The sequence below is a fragment of the Manis javanica genome, chromosome 10 (genome assembly GCF_040802235.1).
Source record: "Manis javanica isolate MJ-LG chromosome 10, MJ_LKY, whole genome shotgun sequence".
NCBI classification, from domain to species: Eukaryota; Metazoa; Chordata; class Mammalia; order Pholidota; family Manidae; genus Manis; species Manis javanica.
In genome coordinates, this window is record NC_133165.1 from 85,853,785 (window position 1) to 85,871,850 (window position 18,066).

The window sequence follows — 18,066 nt, forward strand, 5'->3', positions numbered from 1 at the left end:
TGACACTGACCCACAGCCCTCAGCAGGGACAGGTCCCTGGCCTATCAACCACAGCTGCCCTGTACCAGAGATGGGACAGGGGCTGCACCCACAGAGGCCTGGTGGGCGTGGGCATGGCTAACATCTACTGCATTGGGCATCCAGTGTGTGTGGCCACTTCAGTGCTCTGGACACACAGCAGGTGCCCTAGGGGCCCATTCCTTCCTGGAGTGCTGACCTCCCAGACCCACACCCATGAGTACTTCAGGAGGTTGCGTGAAGCAGATCAGAGGCGGCAGCTGAGTGCAAGGATCCCAGTTGAGGTCCCACCACAATCCAGGTTTCTCCCAGTCTGTAGTCTGCACCACACATGGATCAAAGGTAGCAGTCCCCCAGTGCAGCAGGCTGGAGGGAGGGCTCTCTGGAAGACAGACCATGAGAGGCTCAGGAATCTGTCACAGAGAGCCACCCTATCTTTACAGAACTGAGCTGTACTATGTGGAAGCCAAGCAATGGAATGGATAAACCCCTGACCTCCCATTCCGGCTCAGGGGGAAACTCAGAGACCAGAGGACAGCTACAGTCCACCCTCTGTGGTCCCAACCTTTCCCTCAAGGACACTGCTGGCTAAAAGAGCTTGTTAGGGGTCCAGGAGCCTGGCCTCACTCCATGACACTCAGCCCACACCCATTCCCCAGGCCCCTCCTTCCATGTGGAGCCTGAGAGATATGGGGGAACAGCAACACCTCTTTCCCAATTTTCTAAATTCTCTTCCTCCCCACTCAGTGTGACAGCCTTGACCAGGGTCAGAGTTCATTAACAAACATCTCAGTATCTTCACCTAGGAACATCTAGTTCCCCAGCACATGCCACATCCAGGCTCTCCAAGCACTGAAGGGACAGCAAAGGCAGGAAGTTGAAATAAAGCCTTTTCCTACCCACTCTGCTCCCAGCCTCAGCCCCACCTGGGTGTGAGCAGACAGGATGAGGCTGGAGCACAGCCCTTCCCTCCACCAAATCTCTCCCCTGTCACTACCCAAAGGCCAATCCAAGTCATGTCCACTTGGATATTTTTTCATAAATGTAGATTCCAGCCAGCCCCTAAGCACCCCCAACCCTCAGGTTCAGGCCAGGAAAGCTGAGCCCGGCTGGCTGGGGAGCTGCTGCCAGCATCTGGAAGCCTATACCTGGCAGCGAGAAGGTATCCACCAAGGCCACTGGGAGGGAGGCAGTAACACGGGGGTTTTGGTTCCAGTCCCAGAAACCGTAGGCCAAATGTCTATGTGTGTCTTATGTGTGTATATGAAGGTTCATTCCTTTGGGGAGAGGCCATATTTTGCATCAGCAGTCTCAAAGAGCAGTGGGAAGTTGGGGAAGAGAGGAGGACAGTGCAAGAGGGGTAACCCAAGCGGGGCTTCTCACTCCCATATGCAGCCCCCACCCCTGAGGTCAGAACCAGGAACCCAGGGTCCAGTTCTAGCTGTGAATCACTTGAGCGTGTCACTTTCTTCTCTCTGAGCTTTCCGATTTGTAAACGGAAGGGTTCCATGGGGAAGGAGAGGGCAGCACAGGGTGAGAGAAAGGGTGGAAGAGCAGAATGTATCGGGCATGGGGGTGGGTGAACCTGGATACAAGAGAGGGAGGGAGTTCCCACCCCCTCCCCCAGAACACAGCAAAGGGAGGTGGGATGCCCTGCGGCCCTTATGCCAGGAGCAGTCACACACACACACCCTCACTACCCTGGCCAGCCCTCTCTCCAAGGCCATGGAGAGGGCATCCCTGAGGTGAGAAGTCCTCAGCTCAGCAAGGCCAGTGCGGCCCGGCTGTCTGGGATTAGCACTAAATCCCGGGCTGCTCTGCACAGGGATCACACGTCGTCAGCTTCACAGCTGCTCATCTGCGCTCTGCCCACACCCTGCTCACGCCATCCCCTTGCTTGCCCCTCACATGCACAGACTCCCTTCTCAGAAGGAAGTGGAACCCTGCTCTGCTCTTGGCAAGCAGGGGAGGGGCTCTAGAGTGGAAGGGGCAAGAGGGATCAGAGGCGTGCCCCCAACAAACAGCCTACCCAGGAGCCCCAAAGTACAACACTGAACAGAGAGGGACAGTGAAGGCTCCCCAGCCCAACCCTGTAGCTCTGCCCAAGGTGGCCTTGACCTGGAATTACCTTGTCTTTAGGCCACCCAGACCCCTCTCTCCAGATGGTTCCTGTCCTTGGAGAGACAGAGGCTGGAGAGTCAGATAGAGCCCCGACAGCTGGGAATTCTCAGCCCCAGCTTCCTGGAGCACTGTGTTCCTGAGACCCCCCAGCTGTTAGGAACCCTGATATCCACAACCTCCCCCGCTCCACCACAAAGCTCCAGGCTCTGTCTGGACCACAACCCAAGCAGGGACTTGGCAGGGAGGGGGCTTGCACACTTGCCCATCCCCCAGTCATCCAGGCCCCTGGCTCTGCTCTAAAACAGGACCCACCCTCCCACCCCTGCCTCAGGAGGGAGGCCACAGTGAGGAATCTTACTCATCCCTTTCCAGGGACAAGTCTTCAGGAGGGACAGGAGAGGAGGAAGCAGAAGCCAAGGCCCGGGTTGTCTGAGTTTCTGGGGCCATGTCTCTCCTCAGCCCCCCAGTGGAAAAAGCAGTGCTGGGATGCTGCTGAGCTGGACCTTAGCACGGGAAGGGGCTGAAGCAAAGTGGGATGCAGCGAGCATGCAGGGAAAGGCTGCAAAGCACAGGGAGGCCCCTCCAGACTCCCCTCCTCTTTGATCGGCAGGCTTCCCCCTCTCCCAAACTTACACAGAGACCAGTCTGTTACAGAAACAGGACTGGGTGGGGGTGCACCACTGATCAGCAGAAGGGGGAGGACTAGCCTCCTCCCTCAGATGGCAGCACACCCGGGTAGCTGCAGGCCCCACCCCCGCGGGCTTTGAGAGATTCTCAGGCTGGCCCAGAAAGGCCGTCAGTAGGGAGGTCACCTTCCGCACTCTGCCCCACTCCTGCTGTGCCGCCGGCCCTCACCTGTGCAAAGGGGGCGCAGGGTCCCCCCTCTGCAGCAGCCGTCAGAGGCGCTCTGGCGGCCCTCCCGCGCAGTAGGCTTGGAGTCCGAGAACCGCCTGAAGGCTGCCCCCCGCAAGCACAGCCGGGCGCCTAGCAGTCGTCCTCGCCTCCGCTGGGGCTACCGGGCGCGGCCTCGCGGGACATGCGCCGCTCGGGGACCAGCAGCGCGGTCAGGCCCTGGGCGCGGAGGAGGAGGCCGCCGCCCAGGAACAGGACGCCGCAGAGGACCAGCAGGGACAGCACGCCCAGCACCACAGCCTGCACGGCGCGCGGCCCCGCGAGCGGCTGGGGATGCACCTCGGACTGGTTGCAGCAGTTCAGCCAGGTGGCCCGGGCCGCAGCGCCTGCCTGTGAGCCGTTCATGCTTTGGCGCCCGCTGCCGAGATGTGCAGAGGACTGTCAGAAGTGTGAGCGCCAAAGCGGCCTGAGGGTGGGCGGGCTAAGGCTGCGACAGGGAGGGCCCCCAGGGGCGGATCCAGACGCCCTACACCCCCACCCTTACGCAGAGCAAGGGCTCTTACGTGAAGGGCTCCACCGGTGTGCACTATGGCCCAGACACGCGGGGCTGGAGTGTTTCTTCTCGTCCCAAAGACACACACAGACCCACGCATGGAATATGGCCCACACACCCAAGCAGACAAACCCAGGGGACAGGCTCTCCCTCCCCTTTGGCAAAGGAAGTCAATGGATGGCACCTGGGCATTCTGTCCCCGGGCCAGAGCTCAACACTGCTCCGTACCTGCCTGAACAGGAAGCAAGGGAGCAACTTCCAAGGATCTGAGTGATTTGTCTCCTTCCCTTATCTACCATCCCCTCTGAATCTCCTGGGGCTGGACAGGCAGGTCGGTGCCTCCGTGGCCCCACAGCAGGAGGAGATGGAGAGTGGGGAACTTCAAGGCCTACCACGCTATTCCTTTGCTTGGGCCCCAAATATACAGACCAATGAGAAAGCATAGATTTGAGTCACTAAGACTCCTGTCCTGACCTTGAGTGAATCAGTCCCCTACCTCCAGAAATCACAATGCCAAAAGGGATGGCAATGTTACTGTCCTGTCCAAGGGGAGCTTGCTGCCAGCTGCGTCTCACCACCAAGTCAGGGTGGGAATGTGGAGCAGAGTCTGGCTGCAGAAAAGTAGAAAGTCTGGGGAAGCTTGGAAGACCCTCCTGCCAAGGTCTCCTGAGAGAGCAACCTTGAGCTCTCTGTTTAAAAACAAAGTCACCGCCAGTGATCACCTCTATCAGCCAACCCCTCAGAAGGGATTAGCTGATGGCCAGAGAGAAGGAAAAGGTGGTCCCCCAGATTGCAGCAGGCCAGGTAGGAACCACACCATCAAGGACTTGCTGGAAATGGGCCTTCTGCATCTCCAAGCCCTTGAGAACCTCCCGAGTTCTCCAATTCCCCATTGCCCCAGAAACCAAGAGTAGGACATCACAAAACCTGTAATAAAGTATCACACGGCCGAGGGTGGCTTGGAATGGGGAAATGTGCAAACATTCCCAGGCCATCCTGGCTACCTACCTGCCCCAGGACCACAGCCAAAACACCCCCACCCTCAACCCCAACCACCTGTCATTTCTCCCTTACCACCACCCTCCTCTACACAGCTCATTTAGTCTGGTTATAACTTGTTCAGATATAACCAAAATGCATTGTAAAATAAGGAATAAATCAATAAAAAGCTCACAATGGAGTTCACTGACTTTAAGTATGTTTGTGTCAAACAAGTGTTACCAAAGCAATGTCCTAACAATAAGTGAGGGGCACCCCAATCTGGAAGTGTCACCAGACATCAGTCTCAAGTGGGCCATCTCTCTCCAGAGACAGAAACCCCAAATCAAAAATGCTTTCTAGTGCTCATGGGGGAGCCATGATGAAGCAAGACGAAATAATACAAAGGTCTGGGGTGTCAAAGGCAGGGAGAAGATACAGCACAATCATATCCAAAAGCAACAGGTCCTGAATCATGTCCTCATTCATGGAACTGACCATGACACCTGCTTACTGTGACATCCAACAAAGTACAAAATCAGTTTTAATATTTAATCCTTTCTACCAACTCCCCTCATCTAGAAAAATGTCCTCAACACCCACCAGTATCCTCCCAGGTCTGCCAGAAAGTGTTAATGTTTCAAGATAGAACACAAGCCAAGGGAGAGATGGCTCAACCCAAACTCACACTCTCAACTTCATTCACCATCCTAGCGGTGGCTCTTCTGTACAGTGGAGAAGGAAGGGAAACCCCTACCAGGGGTGTGGAGAGACAGTATAAGCTGGACTTGACCATCAGTAAAGACTGAGAGGATAACCAGACTGGCAACCACGAAATAAGGAAGCCAGGGATGGCGATGGCCCTTTCACGTCTCATCAAGGACTGAGAGCAGGTTCCAGAACCCCAAGGGCCTAACAGTACGAACGCCAGAAGCCAAGGTCCACAAGCCATCAAGGAGCACCCAAGGCCCCAGCAGGGCCTAGAGAGCAAGGGTGTCTTTGATGAGCCTGCGCATGGTGGTGGTGACTGAGGTCCCCAAGGCATCAGTGATCTGGAAGGAGATCTTGTAGAGGTAGGGCTGCACGTCCCGCAAGCCTGTGTCAAACACGTTGTCCACCTCCGACTGGGTGGGCATCTTGGGCAGGTACTCGTGCCTGTTCATCACCTCCACGATGTTGATGATCTTCTCGCAGAGCTTCTCACCCACCTTCTCCCTGCAGATCTGCCGCTCCTGTTCTGTGGCCAGGGCAACCACGTGCACCTTCACCGTCCACACTTCCCAGGGGATGCACTCATCTGAGAAAGGCCAGCGAGACTTCTTCTTCTGGTAGAACTCCAAGGACATCTGCCCCAGCCCATCGCCACCAGAGTTGCGCAGTGCATCCTGGGGAAGAAGGGGTGACCAATGAGCAGGCCAAGAGATCTGAGGACTTCTCACCTGTGAGTGCCTGCTTCCAAAGCCTCAGAGAATTGTGTCCTCCTAGCTTTATTAGTCCTTTAGGGAGGGCAAGGAATGAGATCCAGAGAGAGTGAAGGAGTTATGCAAAGTGACACAGCAAACTTCCAGCCAAAAATTAAGTGGTTCAAGCAAACTAACAAAATCTGCCTCCTTGCCCAGCAACTCCAGCTTTGTTCGGAATTGTTTTCAGCACTTCTTCTGGGTCATGCACTTTACACACACATCCCACTCGCTCTCAATAGCTCCGTGAGGCAGGCATATTACCTCCATTTTATTGAGGCAAAATGAGGCTCAGAGTCACAGGCCAGGGAAAGGCTGTGTACCAGGGTTTGAATCCAGACTGTCTCATTTCAAAATCCTTGCTTTTCCCCCTCACCTGAGGGCCTTCCATCAACCTCATATCCCCACCCCTTTGACCTCCTATCTTTCGAAACGGTCTCCAAAGTCACCTTCTCTCCAGCATCCCCTCCCCAGGTAAATGCTACCTGGCTGCCCCGCTACCAATTAAACACAATCCTTCTATTTATTCACTCAATAACAATGAAAACTCACAGCATCTAAAGAAAATCGGGAAGAGGAGACTATAAAGCCCCATATTCCTTAATTAGAAAGGAAGTCAAGAACAGAAGCGGGTAGGAGGGAGGGGAAAGGACAGATTGAACTGGCTGCTTCTCCTTCTCCTCTGCGAGGCAAACAAGACCATCTCATCCAATAATTCTGCCCATCATACCCATGGGGTGTGCTGGCCCCACACTCTTCCTCCTAGGGCAGCTGGGACCCCAAAGCACCTTTCCATCTAATTGAGGGCCCTGCCAAAGGGTAAGGATGCTTCCCTCAAGTCCTAAACTGCCCATAAGGTTTAGGTAAGTCCCTCCTTCATGGACAAACCAAGGTCACATGACCTTGACTGGTAGTAATAATGGCTAACTCTTCTATAATGCTTCCAGTGTGCCAGGCTATTTCAAGCACTTGACATTTTGACTCATTTAATCCTCACAATGCATATACCCAATAGGTACACGCAATCAGGTGGGTACAATTAACATCCGAGCTTTACATCAGGGAAGCTGAGGCCCAAAGGGGTAGTGGAGTCACTTGCCCAAGGCCACATATTTGCTGGGTGGTAGAGACTAGCTTCAGAGTCTGTGCTCTTAACTACTATGCTCTAAGTGCCGCTTACAGGCATCTGGAAGGCAGAGGGCTAAGTACTGTTGTCTCCCTTGAAGGGGAACCGGGAAACTCTTATGAACTTGCCCTTTCTGGTCTCAAAGGACTGGGGAGGGGGCGAACGCTGTGGCCTGGGAGATGGTCCACCCGCTACAGTGAGCACAGTGCCCAGCACAGTGCAGGGGCTCTCCAGACACTTCTGGAATGGAAGTCAGACAGACAATCCTCCATCTCTGACCCCAGAGATGGTACCTTAAAAAAATTTCCCTTTGTTATTTTAAAATGAATACACACTCATTGAAATAATGAAACACTATTATAGTGAAAAATATTTCCTGAATGAAGACAAAATTAAAAATCACACCCATCCCACCTCCTGAGGTGACCGACACTCGCAGCCTGGCGTGTCCCTCCTGCCTTTCTCCGCGCCCACACAGGCATATACAAACACGTGCCGTGCTGCCAAAGGGACACTCCACTGGACGGCAACTGCCTGGGCCCAGCAACCTTCCCTCTTTATGAGTTTCCAATGGGAAAGGCCCAGACTGGTGAAGGGACGATGCCAGGAGGAAGAGCTGTGGAGTCTGGTGGAAGGTCAAGACCCCGGGGACAGGGAGCACCCTGGGGGAATGACCACCAATGTCGCAAGGGCTCTCTGCTCTCCTCCTCCCCGGGCGCTTTTACCAGCCCCCACAACAGCAGCTCTGAACACGCCTGTGCCTTAGAACATGAAAGGACCCCACACGCCCAGAAAGGGTAAGCTGGCCCAACAGCAAGCCCACGCGGAGGGGTACTGAGGCCCATGTGCTGCCTACCATGTCACACCCTACCTTGAATTCCCCAACAACCTTGCGTAGGGCACGGTCCAGCTCCTCAGAGGAGACGCGCACGTAGGTGAAGTCAATGAAGTCACAGTCAACATCCTGGGTGCCCACAGTGCCGATGGAATAGGTGCCCTCCTTCTTGTAGTGGAACTTGCCAGTGCTGCGGTGCAGGAGCACTGTGTGCAGCACAGCCAGCATGGCCTCCTCCACCTGCCGTCCCTCCACCGACACTTCCAGCACCTCCGAGCGACAGTTCATCCTGCAGCCAGTGGCCCACGCTGGGGTGGGGGGACAAGAATAAGGACAGGGATGCTTCACCCCACCCAGGGGCCACCTGCAAGAGGAGCCAGGTCAGAATACTGACACCTTCTCAATGATCTATGTGCTCCCTGTTTACTTCCTCCCAGGCCCAGCCCAGCCCCTGCCTCCATGGCCCTTCTCTGCATTTCAGTAGCACAGACTATCAGAAAGACTCTCAGGATCAGAAAGGGGACAGCTTCAAAGTTACCAGTCCAAACAACTGGCCAAGGCTTGAATTCCATTATGACGCTCCATGCAGCTTACAGCCAATGCTCACTGGGCCACACCTGTCCAGCACTGGCCATTCAAAGGCAAGCACAGCCTGCCCTTGAGAAGCTGCCAGGATGGAGGAGAGACAGGCAGGTAAATCTTACCATAACGGTGAGAGTACAAGGTAGGAAGAAGAGAAGACTGGAGTCTGATTGCCTGGAACCTTGAATGACCAGATTAAGGCATGTAGACTCTGTCCTGAGGGAAGAGTCAGTGCCTCACTGTGTCAAGATCAAATCTGTGCATCAGAAAATTAACTCTGGCTGAAGGGCAAAAAATGGTTCTCAATTATTTTGGGGTCACAAACTGCTCTAAGAAATCAACAGAAACTCTGAAGACAGGGCTGGAAACCCTGACTGACACATGCACATACACATCAAATCTCACATAGTTCCAGGGCTATTCAGACTCTGGGGTAAAAACTTGCAGATTTAAAGCAGATTAAAAACTGGGTAAGGAGTCCAGTTAGAGACCATTAAAGTAGTGACAGTTACAGAGGCAATACAACAGAATGTGAGGGAGTGAAGTGCAGAGTGTAGAGGTTTTCATGTCCCAAAGTCCTGGTTTTAAATCCAAGCTCTCCTGTATCTTGCTCTGTGACCTTAAGCAAATCACTCAACCTTTCTCGAGTCTGTTTTCTTATCTATAAATTTGGATTGTTGTGAAAATTAAATAAAATAACATCTGTGAAACACAGGAGAGTAGTAATTAAGAACAGAGGCTCTACAGCCAAAGAGCCTGGGATGGAGCCCCAGCTACACTACAGCACTGATGGAGGGAGTGGGAAGGAAAAAACAGACCTGAGAACCAGACCTTGGTAAGTAACTGCACGAGCCCAGAAGGAGAGGGAACAGTCACGTTACTTAGCTGAATGTTCAACTTACAAATCTCCCAACAGGGAACTCACCACCTCTCACAGCAGACCATTCCATTTTTAGACAGCTCCCTCCAGTTATTCCTTCTGTTGAAGGAATCTGTGCCTTAGTGCTTCAAACCACTGGCCAGTTTTGTTATCAGGAGCCACACAGAATAAGACTCACCCCTTTTCCACAAATGAGCCTTCCACATATTCATAGGCAACTCTTTCATCCTCCCCACTCCCAGCCCTTTCTACAGTTTAAGGGTCCCCAGTCCCCATAAACGTGCCAGCCGGACATCCGATTTTACCCTCTCAGGGTCCTGGCAGCATTCTCCTATATCTGTTGCCATTTGTCTCTATTCCCATTAAACAGCAAGGCTCCTGAGTGAGCTCAGGGAAGCATTCTGTGGACAGCTCCACGATCACGCTGGCTCTGCCTCTCACTGGGCAGTCAGTCCGAGGCTACCTGAACTAGCAGGTATCGTTTCACAGGTGTTGTCTTGTCTTTTCTCTCCCTCTAGGCAGACGGCTCCTTGAGGGCTGGGGCTGTGGCCTACTCCTCACTGGGAATTTAGTACCTACATCCTAGGACAAACTAACTGCCCAACTCATCCTGGCCCAGGAATCCCAGGGCCTTCCAAGGGTTGCTGGATTGGTTTCTCCTACACTCAGGATGAGCAGGGCTCTCTTGCTCATTGCTGCCCTCCAAGTTTAACTCCATCCAGCAGTTTCCCACCTAGAGATTCCCAGCTCTGCTGCAGCTCCTCTCTCTTCCACAACTTCTCCACTCTGGTGTGCCCCCACAAAACCTTCCAACAGCCCACACATCTCTTCACTTTTGCGCCCAGTCCAGGCTCTTCCCTCATTCTCAGCACTATTCTAGGCTCCAGTCCTCTAAGGCCAACCAGTAGCCTCCTTCCCATAGCAGCCACCTCTGGTCTGTGATGAGCTTGTCTATTCTTCACCCTCACCCCCGCCTCCGGTGAGCAGGGAGCTGTTCACAGCGAGGCCTGATTAGTCTCGTCCCGCTGGTCCCCCCAAGTCCAGATCTGCAGAGCGCAGGGACGGAGGCTGACAGATGCCTGCTCTCAGAGCCAGGCTGGAGCCCAGGGCACCCCCACCCCCACCTTCCGCGTACAGGCTGGAATGTGGGTCACTCAGGCACGGATCATGCCCTTCCTTCTCCCCTCGCTCAGGTACGACCTCCGCAGATACGCCCCAACATCCGCGCGCGCGACCGAGCCCAAGAGGTGGACTAAAAGCGGAGGCAGAGAGTTAACTAGGATCGTCATCAAGAGACTCAGAAGCAAAGGTGGAAAGCTGGAAACCCGGACTTCCCCGCGCTCCCGTTTCTCCCACAGCCACTACCCGCGAACCTCCACGTCCAGCTACCAGCGGAGGCGCTGACACCTCAGCGGTCACAGGGGGCGGCGCCCCACGCCGAGCCTGGCTGGACTCGGGCGCTCCCGCCGGCCGGGGCAGCGCCCGCGCGGCACAAGACAAGGGGGCGGACTGCTGGGACGGCCCCTTACCACCCCAAGCCCCCGTCAGGAACCCACCCGCCACGCAGCCGCCCTCACCACGACCCCCAAAGCACCGCGGCAGGAGACGGCACCGGCACCGGAAGACCGCCCCGCCCCCAGCGACAGCCCGGCTGGTTCCACTTGGTCTCCTGCCTCCAGCGAGGGCGCCAGCACGGCTCGCCGAGCTCCGACGCCACAGCAGCTGCCCACATTATTTTACACTCGCGCGAGCCAACATATGTAGTCATATACTACTCTGTAAAAGTGTGCCTCCTTTTCATTGACCTTCTCTCTGATCTTAAGATTTGACGGCAAGAGGTATCCCCCTCTTTTGGACGAGCCCATTCACTCCCACCACAGAGAATGTTGTTTCGGCTGGAACAACCCACTTCCGCCATAGAGATGAGAGGCCGAGAGAGGCCACACGAGCTCTCTGCTGCCTCCCTAGACTGAAAGGAGGCATCAGCGACTAGCCAGCTCCTGAGGCGGAGACGTGGTCCCCAGGTCTGGCCTCAGAGAGCTGGAAGGAGCACAAATTCCCCAGGATGAGGGGCATGTCAGGTGGGAGTTGCCCCGGGGATGAGCCCGGCCAGTGTGCTGCATAACGCTAGTGGATGGCAAAATTTAGGTTGTCCAATATGAATAATAGGATCCTTGTCCCCACAAAAATGCTGTTGAAGAGGGCTTACTTAACCTTACTCTGTGTTACCTTCATGCAGAAACACTGCTTGGTGCCGTACCATAGCCGATCTGGTGGCAGTTCTTGTAACGCTTGTAATTCTGCCATTGACGCTGTGCGTGCCTCTGGACATCACTCATCCTTTCTGATTTCCTTCTCTGTAACTGGGGAGATGTTGTGAGACTCATATGAAAAACCTCTGCGGACTGTTAAGTGTTGTACGAGTATCAGTGCATTTTTAGTGCTGTGTAACTTCCTGGGAGTACGTTTGGTTTTCCATGTAAACTAAGCACAGGACCAACAGGTTTGTTGCTTGCTGTGTAAATACCCACAGAGCCTGGTATACCCCCAGCTCCAACAGCAGACACTCCTGAGTTGTTTACTAGGGGATTAAGATGCTTATTTTCCTAACACGCACTTTCTCTCCCAAAATTATAATAGATAACATTTATTGAGTGGAATGGAAAGGCTGATACCAATGAATCGGAGGAGGTAGTTCAGAAATTGATGTTGGGAGAGGTTAAGTAATTTGCCCGACGTCACCCAGTTAGTGGCATGGCCTGAAGCTGAGATGCAGGGCTCCTCACCACTACAGAAATTCTCTTTCTGGTATCTCCACCCTGCCGCTCCCCATGCACTGTCACTCTTGAATACACCATTCCCAACACCTGCTGCCTGGTGGGGAAAAGCCTTGATTAGTTAGTAGCGTTTGCCAATTTTCTACTATGGCTGATTTAAAGCTATAGGACATCACTGAATGCACAATCTAGAATGAATGAAAGATTACATTTTGATCATCAGAAGTACAGTCAGCGGTCTATATACCAGTACAGGCTGGGGTCCAGCATTGCACTGTCGTCTACCCACCCTTTAGGCTGCCCCTCTCCCACCCAGTCCTAAACTCCCCTACACAGTTCCCTTTTCTGGCTGACACCCCTCTCCTCATCTGCTCCCTGTCCCCTCTCCTTCTTCCCCACAGTTCTGCCTTTGTGCAGCCTTGGTCTCTGGTTTATTTTTGTCCCAGGTGCAGATACCTCTCCCCAAGCAGCCCCAGAGTACCCCGGGGACTGGAGAAGGAGAAGACTTCCTGCCTTGCAGAACAGCAACCTCTTCTGGAGCCTGCACTTAACCAGGAGGGAATCAAGATAAAATATTGAGATGGGAGGGTCTGTGAGGAGCCAAAGGAGGGGCACCCACGGAGGTTAGAACCCGCCCTGGGGAAGAGGAGGAACCAAAGCCTAACTCCAGGGCCTGCCAATGAGTGGGGGGAGTGACTGACCCCCTCCACCTGCTGACACGCTCCCTCTTACCACCCTTCCCTGTCACTGACATTATCACCACTAGCAACCACTGAGCCTTGCTACGCACATGCCAGCATTTCACAGGCACTATTGTGTTGATTTCTCCAACTACCTTTGAAGGTAAATATAATTTTCCCCCAATTTATTAGTAATGAAATTGGTGGTAGGCTCAGTCATATGTAGCAGCTTGCTTTGATAGCTAATTGTATGTGTCATCTTGACCAGGCCACAGAGCACCCAGTAATTTGGTTTAACATTATTCTGGGTGCATCTATGAGGGTGTTTCTGGATGTGATTAACATTTATATGTAGCCTGAATAAAGCAGATTGCCTTCCCTAAGAAGGGTGGGCCCCATCCAATCAGTTGAAGGCCTGAATAGACTAAAAGGCTGCTGACCTTCCCACAGGGAAGGGGAACTCCTTCTTCATGACTGCTTTCCAGTTGGGACATTGGTTTTTTTCCTGCATTCAGACTTTGAACTAAAATACCTGCTCTTCTTGGGTCATGAGCTTGTCGGCATTTGGAACTATACCATTGCTCTCCTGGGTCTTCAGGGTACTAACTGCAGATCTTGAGACTTGTCAGCCTCCATAATGACATAAGCCAATTCCGCAAATATATATATATATAAAGCCTTTCCTGCCTGAGGGTGAGGCTGAACCATCTTATCTCAGGCCCAGATCAGATGCTGGCCAATCCCTGCTTCCTCTTACCTCCCTGAATCCTTACAGTGCAATTCTCAGCGCACCTCAGGCCCTGGGTCCTGTGCCCATGTGGGTCATCCTGTCGGGGAGGGAGGGACTTGGCAAAAAAAGTGAGACTGTGTAGAATGATTTCTCCCATCCTATGCAACAACCCCTGATAAGCAAGATGTAATTGTTCATTCATTCATCATTCGTGCCACTCATGTGTAACTGTCCATTGCCAGGCCCATGTCATACTGAGGTATACATGTCACAGTCCTGACCTTCTGAAAGCTCAGAGTCTTGCACAGGAGATGCACCTGGGCAAGAGAACACCACAAGTGGTCTGAAAGAAATGGCAGCGGGTTTTGCAGGGACCAGAACTGACCAGATGGAAGCTATTGCTGTCATCCCAGAGAGATGCCTGTGGCCTGGAATAGGAAGTGACACATTTAGAATGAAGAGGAGTTCCAACCTGCTCTCAGCAAGTTGGGAGGTGACTGGGCACCAGAAGAAAACTGGGACAGCTGCAGACAGCACAAGATAGCAACCTGAGGAGATGGGCAGGAAGGGGGTTTGGTGATTCCAGGAAGAAGTGGGGCTACAGGGAATTATTCTGTACAGGGAGACTTCCTGGAGAAGGGTAAAGGAAAAAGCTGCAGGGAGAGGTCGCTGAGGGCTGAAGCTAGAAACCAAGGTTTCTGTGGCAGGAAATGCAAGGACAGAGGGAGCAGACTTCTCAGCCAGAGCCCAGAGCCACTGCCATGAAGGCAGACAGGAGACTAGCTGAGGCCCTCTGAGCAAGGCCTGCAACAGAGGCCTGTGGAGGGACCTTGAAGGCCAACCCAAGACCTTGGGAGTAGGCAGCTGGCTGGGCACGGTGAGTGTGGCCTCGGACGGCCCCCACCCCAACCCTAGTGTGTGCCCAGGGCCCTGCAGGCCACCCCCAGCCGTTCCAGAGCTGACCCCAGTGGCGTCACAGGGAGTGACTCAAGCCCCAGCAACAACAATGAGTGGGACTGACGTCAGGCTGGGGGCTTCTGACAGTGACCAGCTTGGCTGCATAGCTGGCACCCTGCCTGCTGACCCTCTCACCCGAGCCAGGCCATGCGGGTAAAGAGGACCGGCTATTCCTTTCTCACATCTGCCCCCAACCCCCAGCCGGGATCCTGGGCAGGGCTCTCCCACCTCCCACCCTTTCTGGGATGTCACTCCCACCCCTGTCCTCTGAGGCAGAGGAAACTGGTTGGGTGTCTGAGAGAGAGGCAGAGAGTGTGAGGAAGAGGCACCTCCCAGCCCCAACTTCATTACGCAGCCTCTAAACCTGGGCTGGAGGGGGCATGTCTGCTGCCTGTTCTCCTGGGGGACATGGGGATCTGTCCTTCCTGTGTGTCTCTTTCTCTAGGAAGATCTACATGTTTGTCTCTCTGGCCAAGTTGGGGTAGGAGTGGGGCTTTATTTCTGTGTCTGTCCCTCAGGGGTAAGGGATCCTCTCTCCATCTTGCAAGGTCTGTGTATCTGTTCATTTGGGAGGTACTTGTGTATCTCTGTTCTTCGGGGCAGAGGATTCTGTGTGACTGTCATTGGAAAAGGAGCGGGCAATTTACCTACCCTGGGAAGGGAGTCTCTCAATCTGCCCCCAGGGGCTGCTTTCCTAGCCCTGGTTTCTTGTTGAGCCAGGGGTATCTCTATCTGTCGTTACCGTGTGAAGTTACCTCGAATGGGGTCCAGTCTTTTTGGCCTCTCCCATGGCTGGGTTCCCTGAGTGTGGGCCCCTTCCTTCTGAAGTCCACACTAGGAGGACAGCAGCAGTCAGCACCCTGCCTGCCTCACTTACAGCTGGGCACTGCTCCCTGCTAACGCTGCATGTACCAGGACAGGCCCTCCTCCCGCTGCACTCCCCTTCCTGGCCCAGCTGCCACCTCCAGCCCCCATGGTCATGCCTGAATTGGGGCTGGACAGTGCCAGCGCCTGGGTCAGACCTTAAGGAGACCTCAAGTGGCCCTCCCAGCCTGGCAGGGTCAAAGCCTAGCAGGAGGCAAAAGGGAAACAGGGTGGTAGGGAAGATCACGTAGGGGTGAGGGGCAGCAGGCAAAAGCCAAGGCCAAAGCCTCCAGGGCCCCATAGCCCTCAGGCCAGCTCTCGAGTCCACACGGGGACCCTGGAATGCTCCTCTTGCCCTCTGAATGTCACTGGCAGTGTGGCGAAGGAGATATTGGTGTGGGGGTGGGGCTTCTGCTCAGCCCTACACTATCGCCTTCCTGCCCTCACCACTGGAACCTGGAGGTTTCAAGATGCCACTAGCCAGCCTAGGCCTTACCTGAACAGCTCCTGGCCTGGGGCCAAGGCAGCGCCTGGCAGAAGCCTGAGCCCGGAGCAAGGGTGGAGGCAGACATTTGGATCTGGGCTCTGCCTATTCCAGGGAGGACAGAGTAGTTGCTGGCTGAGTTGTGGGGCTGCAAGGCCAGGCCCAGGCAGAGCTGGAAGGATGTACAGAGGCTTACCCCTTCAGCCTCATCTTCTGAGGAGGCCCAGTAGCCCTGGGGTCAGGATTTGTGTGTGTTTCCGGATGAGGGTTGGGAGGCAGCGTCTGGGGCTCATCTAGACTCAAGCTGAAAATCCCTGGGTCCCCCAGCATTCCCATGAGGGGGACCCAGCACTGCCCTCAACCAGGACATACCCAATGCAGCTGCCTCACAGCCATAAAAGAACATCACTAGCACCCTGCTGACTGTCTGGCCCCCACACAGCAGCCCCCCACCTCCGACAGGCTCTCTCACAGGCTTCCCTATGCAGCCACACAGCCAAGCTGGCCGGACACACAGAGCCAACAGTGTGGCATGGTTCACTTCAAGTACAGGGTGGTTACCCATGACCTCCAGGAGCTTCTTGGCTTCCTTGGGACCAACCCTTGCCACCTGCCTCCATAACCAAGTCCTGGCAGCCAGAGCCCAGGTATGGGACAGCTTCTTCCATCCCAGGCCCCAGGGAAGGGCCATCAGGCACAGACCCTGGGGTACAGCGTGTCCACTCAGACCCTAGACCTCAGAGCCAACCCCAACTCCAGCCATAATGGCACCTCTGGGCTGGAGAAGGGACCAGGGCCTCTGGGCACAGGGCCCAGCGTGGGTGGGGTCAGGGGAGACAGGGAGGCAGGCTTCCTGGGTCTCCAAGTGAGGACAAATAGCAGGCTTTGAGGCCTCGGAAAATCCTGCCCGGGATTCCAGGCCCTGCCAGCGTCACTGCCTTTTGACTATTGTCCCCGTCGGAAACGGGCCCAGCCCCCGGCCAGCCTGGACAGAGCAGCCATTGTGAGGCCCCACCAGGCTCAATGTCCCCTTGTTTGCCCTCCCGGCCCCTAGCAAGACTTGGAGGCCAGTTCTTCCAGTTGCTCGGTGGAAAGAAAGGGCCTGCCTCCAGGCTCCAGCCCTTGGGCAGGGCAGGGCGGGGCAAGGCGGGGCTGGAGAAATCAGCTCCTCACTCGGAACCTCAGTTGCCAGTTCTGGAAAGGAGCCACCATCCATGGAACTTATTTTATTTACAAGGCCCTGGGCAGGGAGACCTAGTGGTCAAGTTAGACCCACTCTGCTTAGCCACTTAGAAGCCAAATGACCTTGCGAAAGTCATTTCCTTTCTCTGAGAGAATTCTCTTCTTTTGTTAAAACAATAGCTGTTATTTATTGACTGCTTGCTACATGCCAAGCACTGTTTGAAATCCTATGGATGCATTCATTCATGTAATTTGTTATAGAAATTTTATGAAATAGGTACAATTATTTTCCTCACTTATAGATGAAGACACAGAAACACAGACAGGTTAAGTAACTTAGCCAAAATTCCACAGCCAGTAGGAGCCAGAACCAAATGAAATCCAGGCAGTGTGCTTCCAGAATCCTCGTTCTTTACTGCTTTGCTGTGTTGCCCTCTAGTGAGATGGGGATAACTACACTTTCTCTTAGTGGGGTAGAAAGGGTTAAAATAGCAACTGTCACAGGAAAAGAACCTAGTAGGTAGTGGAACATAATTATGTGGTAGCTATTATTACTATGGGGCTTAGCTATCTATAGGGACCAAAATTCTCCAATGCCCACCCTATTCCCCTACTTAAGCACAGAAGTGGTCCTTCTGCCTTCCCCAGGGGCCTGCCCTGTGCTCCAGGTCTATGCTAAAGGGAGGGATACGAGACAAAATGATGCCAGGAGGGACTAGGCCCAGCCACAGTTGGTGGGATCTTTTCCAGCAAGCTCTGCTCCTAACCAGAGTACTGCCAGCAGATTCACCTCCCCACTGAACAGGTGGGGAAACTGAGGCTCAGTGAAGAAAAGGCACTTCTCAGAGAGCAGCATGGAGTTGGAAGCAGGGCTAAGAATGCAAGCAGGTCTCTTGAAACCGACCTTGCCAGGTTTTGGTACTGCAACAAAGACTTACTCACAGGGGGTGGTGGGGGTGCTGTCACAATGCACAGGGCCCAGGGCTC

At 54.2% G+C, this 18,066-nt stretch overlaps 2 protein-coding genes across 7 annotated transcripts; both read right to left on the minus strand.

The window, feature by feature from the left end:
- Positions 1-266: 266 nt before the first annotated feature.
- Positions 267-4,567, minus strand: SMIM41 (small integral membrane protein 41). The gene is made up of 2 exons (XM_036992356.2): positions 2,995-4,567; positions 267-400 (listed from the first exon to the last, which is right to left on the minus strand). Exon 1 carries the CDS (start codon positions 3,394-3,396, stop codon positions 3,124-3,126), a length of 273 nt encoding a protein of 90 aa, XP_036848251.1. The 5' UTR covers positions 3,397-4,567; the 3' UTR covers positions 267-400; positions 2,995-3,123.
- A 481-nt stretch (positions 4,568-5,048) lies between these two features.
- Positions 5,049-11,089, minus strand: ATG101 (autophagy related 101). Of its 6 annotated transcripts, none has more exons than XM_017662136.3 (3): positions 11,000-11,089; positions 7,980-8,307; positions 5,049-5,907 (listed from the first exon to the last, which is right to left on the minus strand). In XM_017662136.3, the coding sequence occupies exons 2-3, from the start codon at positions 8,229-8,231 to the stop codon at positions 5,503-5,505; spliced, it is 657 nt and encodes a 218-aa protein (XP_017517625.1). In that variant the 5' UTR covers positions 8,232-8,307; positions 11,000-11,089; the 3' UTR covers positions 5,049-5,502. The 6 variants fall into 6 exon arrangements, with proteins under 6 accessions (XP_017517625.1, XP_017517621.1, XP_017517623.1 ...); XM_017662132.3 differs by having other exon boundaries at positions 10,983-11,073; XM_017662134.3 differs by having other exon boundaries at positions 10,962-11,041.
- Between the last annotated feature and the right edge of the window lie 6,977 nt (positions 11,090-18,066).

Excerpts from the sequence above, each read along its gene's own strand:
- ATG101 (XM_017662136.3), bottom strand. The coding sequence starts at position 8,231 with ATGAACTGTCGCTCGGAGGTGCTGGAAGTGTCGGTGGAGGGACGGCAG. Across the intron at positions 5,908-7,979 it reads AGGTTGTTGGGGAATTCAAG|GATGCACTGCGCAACTCTGG; the intron begins GTAGGGTGTGAC and ends CTTCTTCCCCAG.
- SMIM41 (XM_036992356.2), bottom strand. The coding sequence starts at position 3,396 with ATGAACGGCTCACAGGCAGGCGCTGCGGCCCGGGCCACCTGGCTGAAC.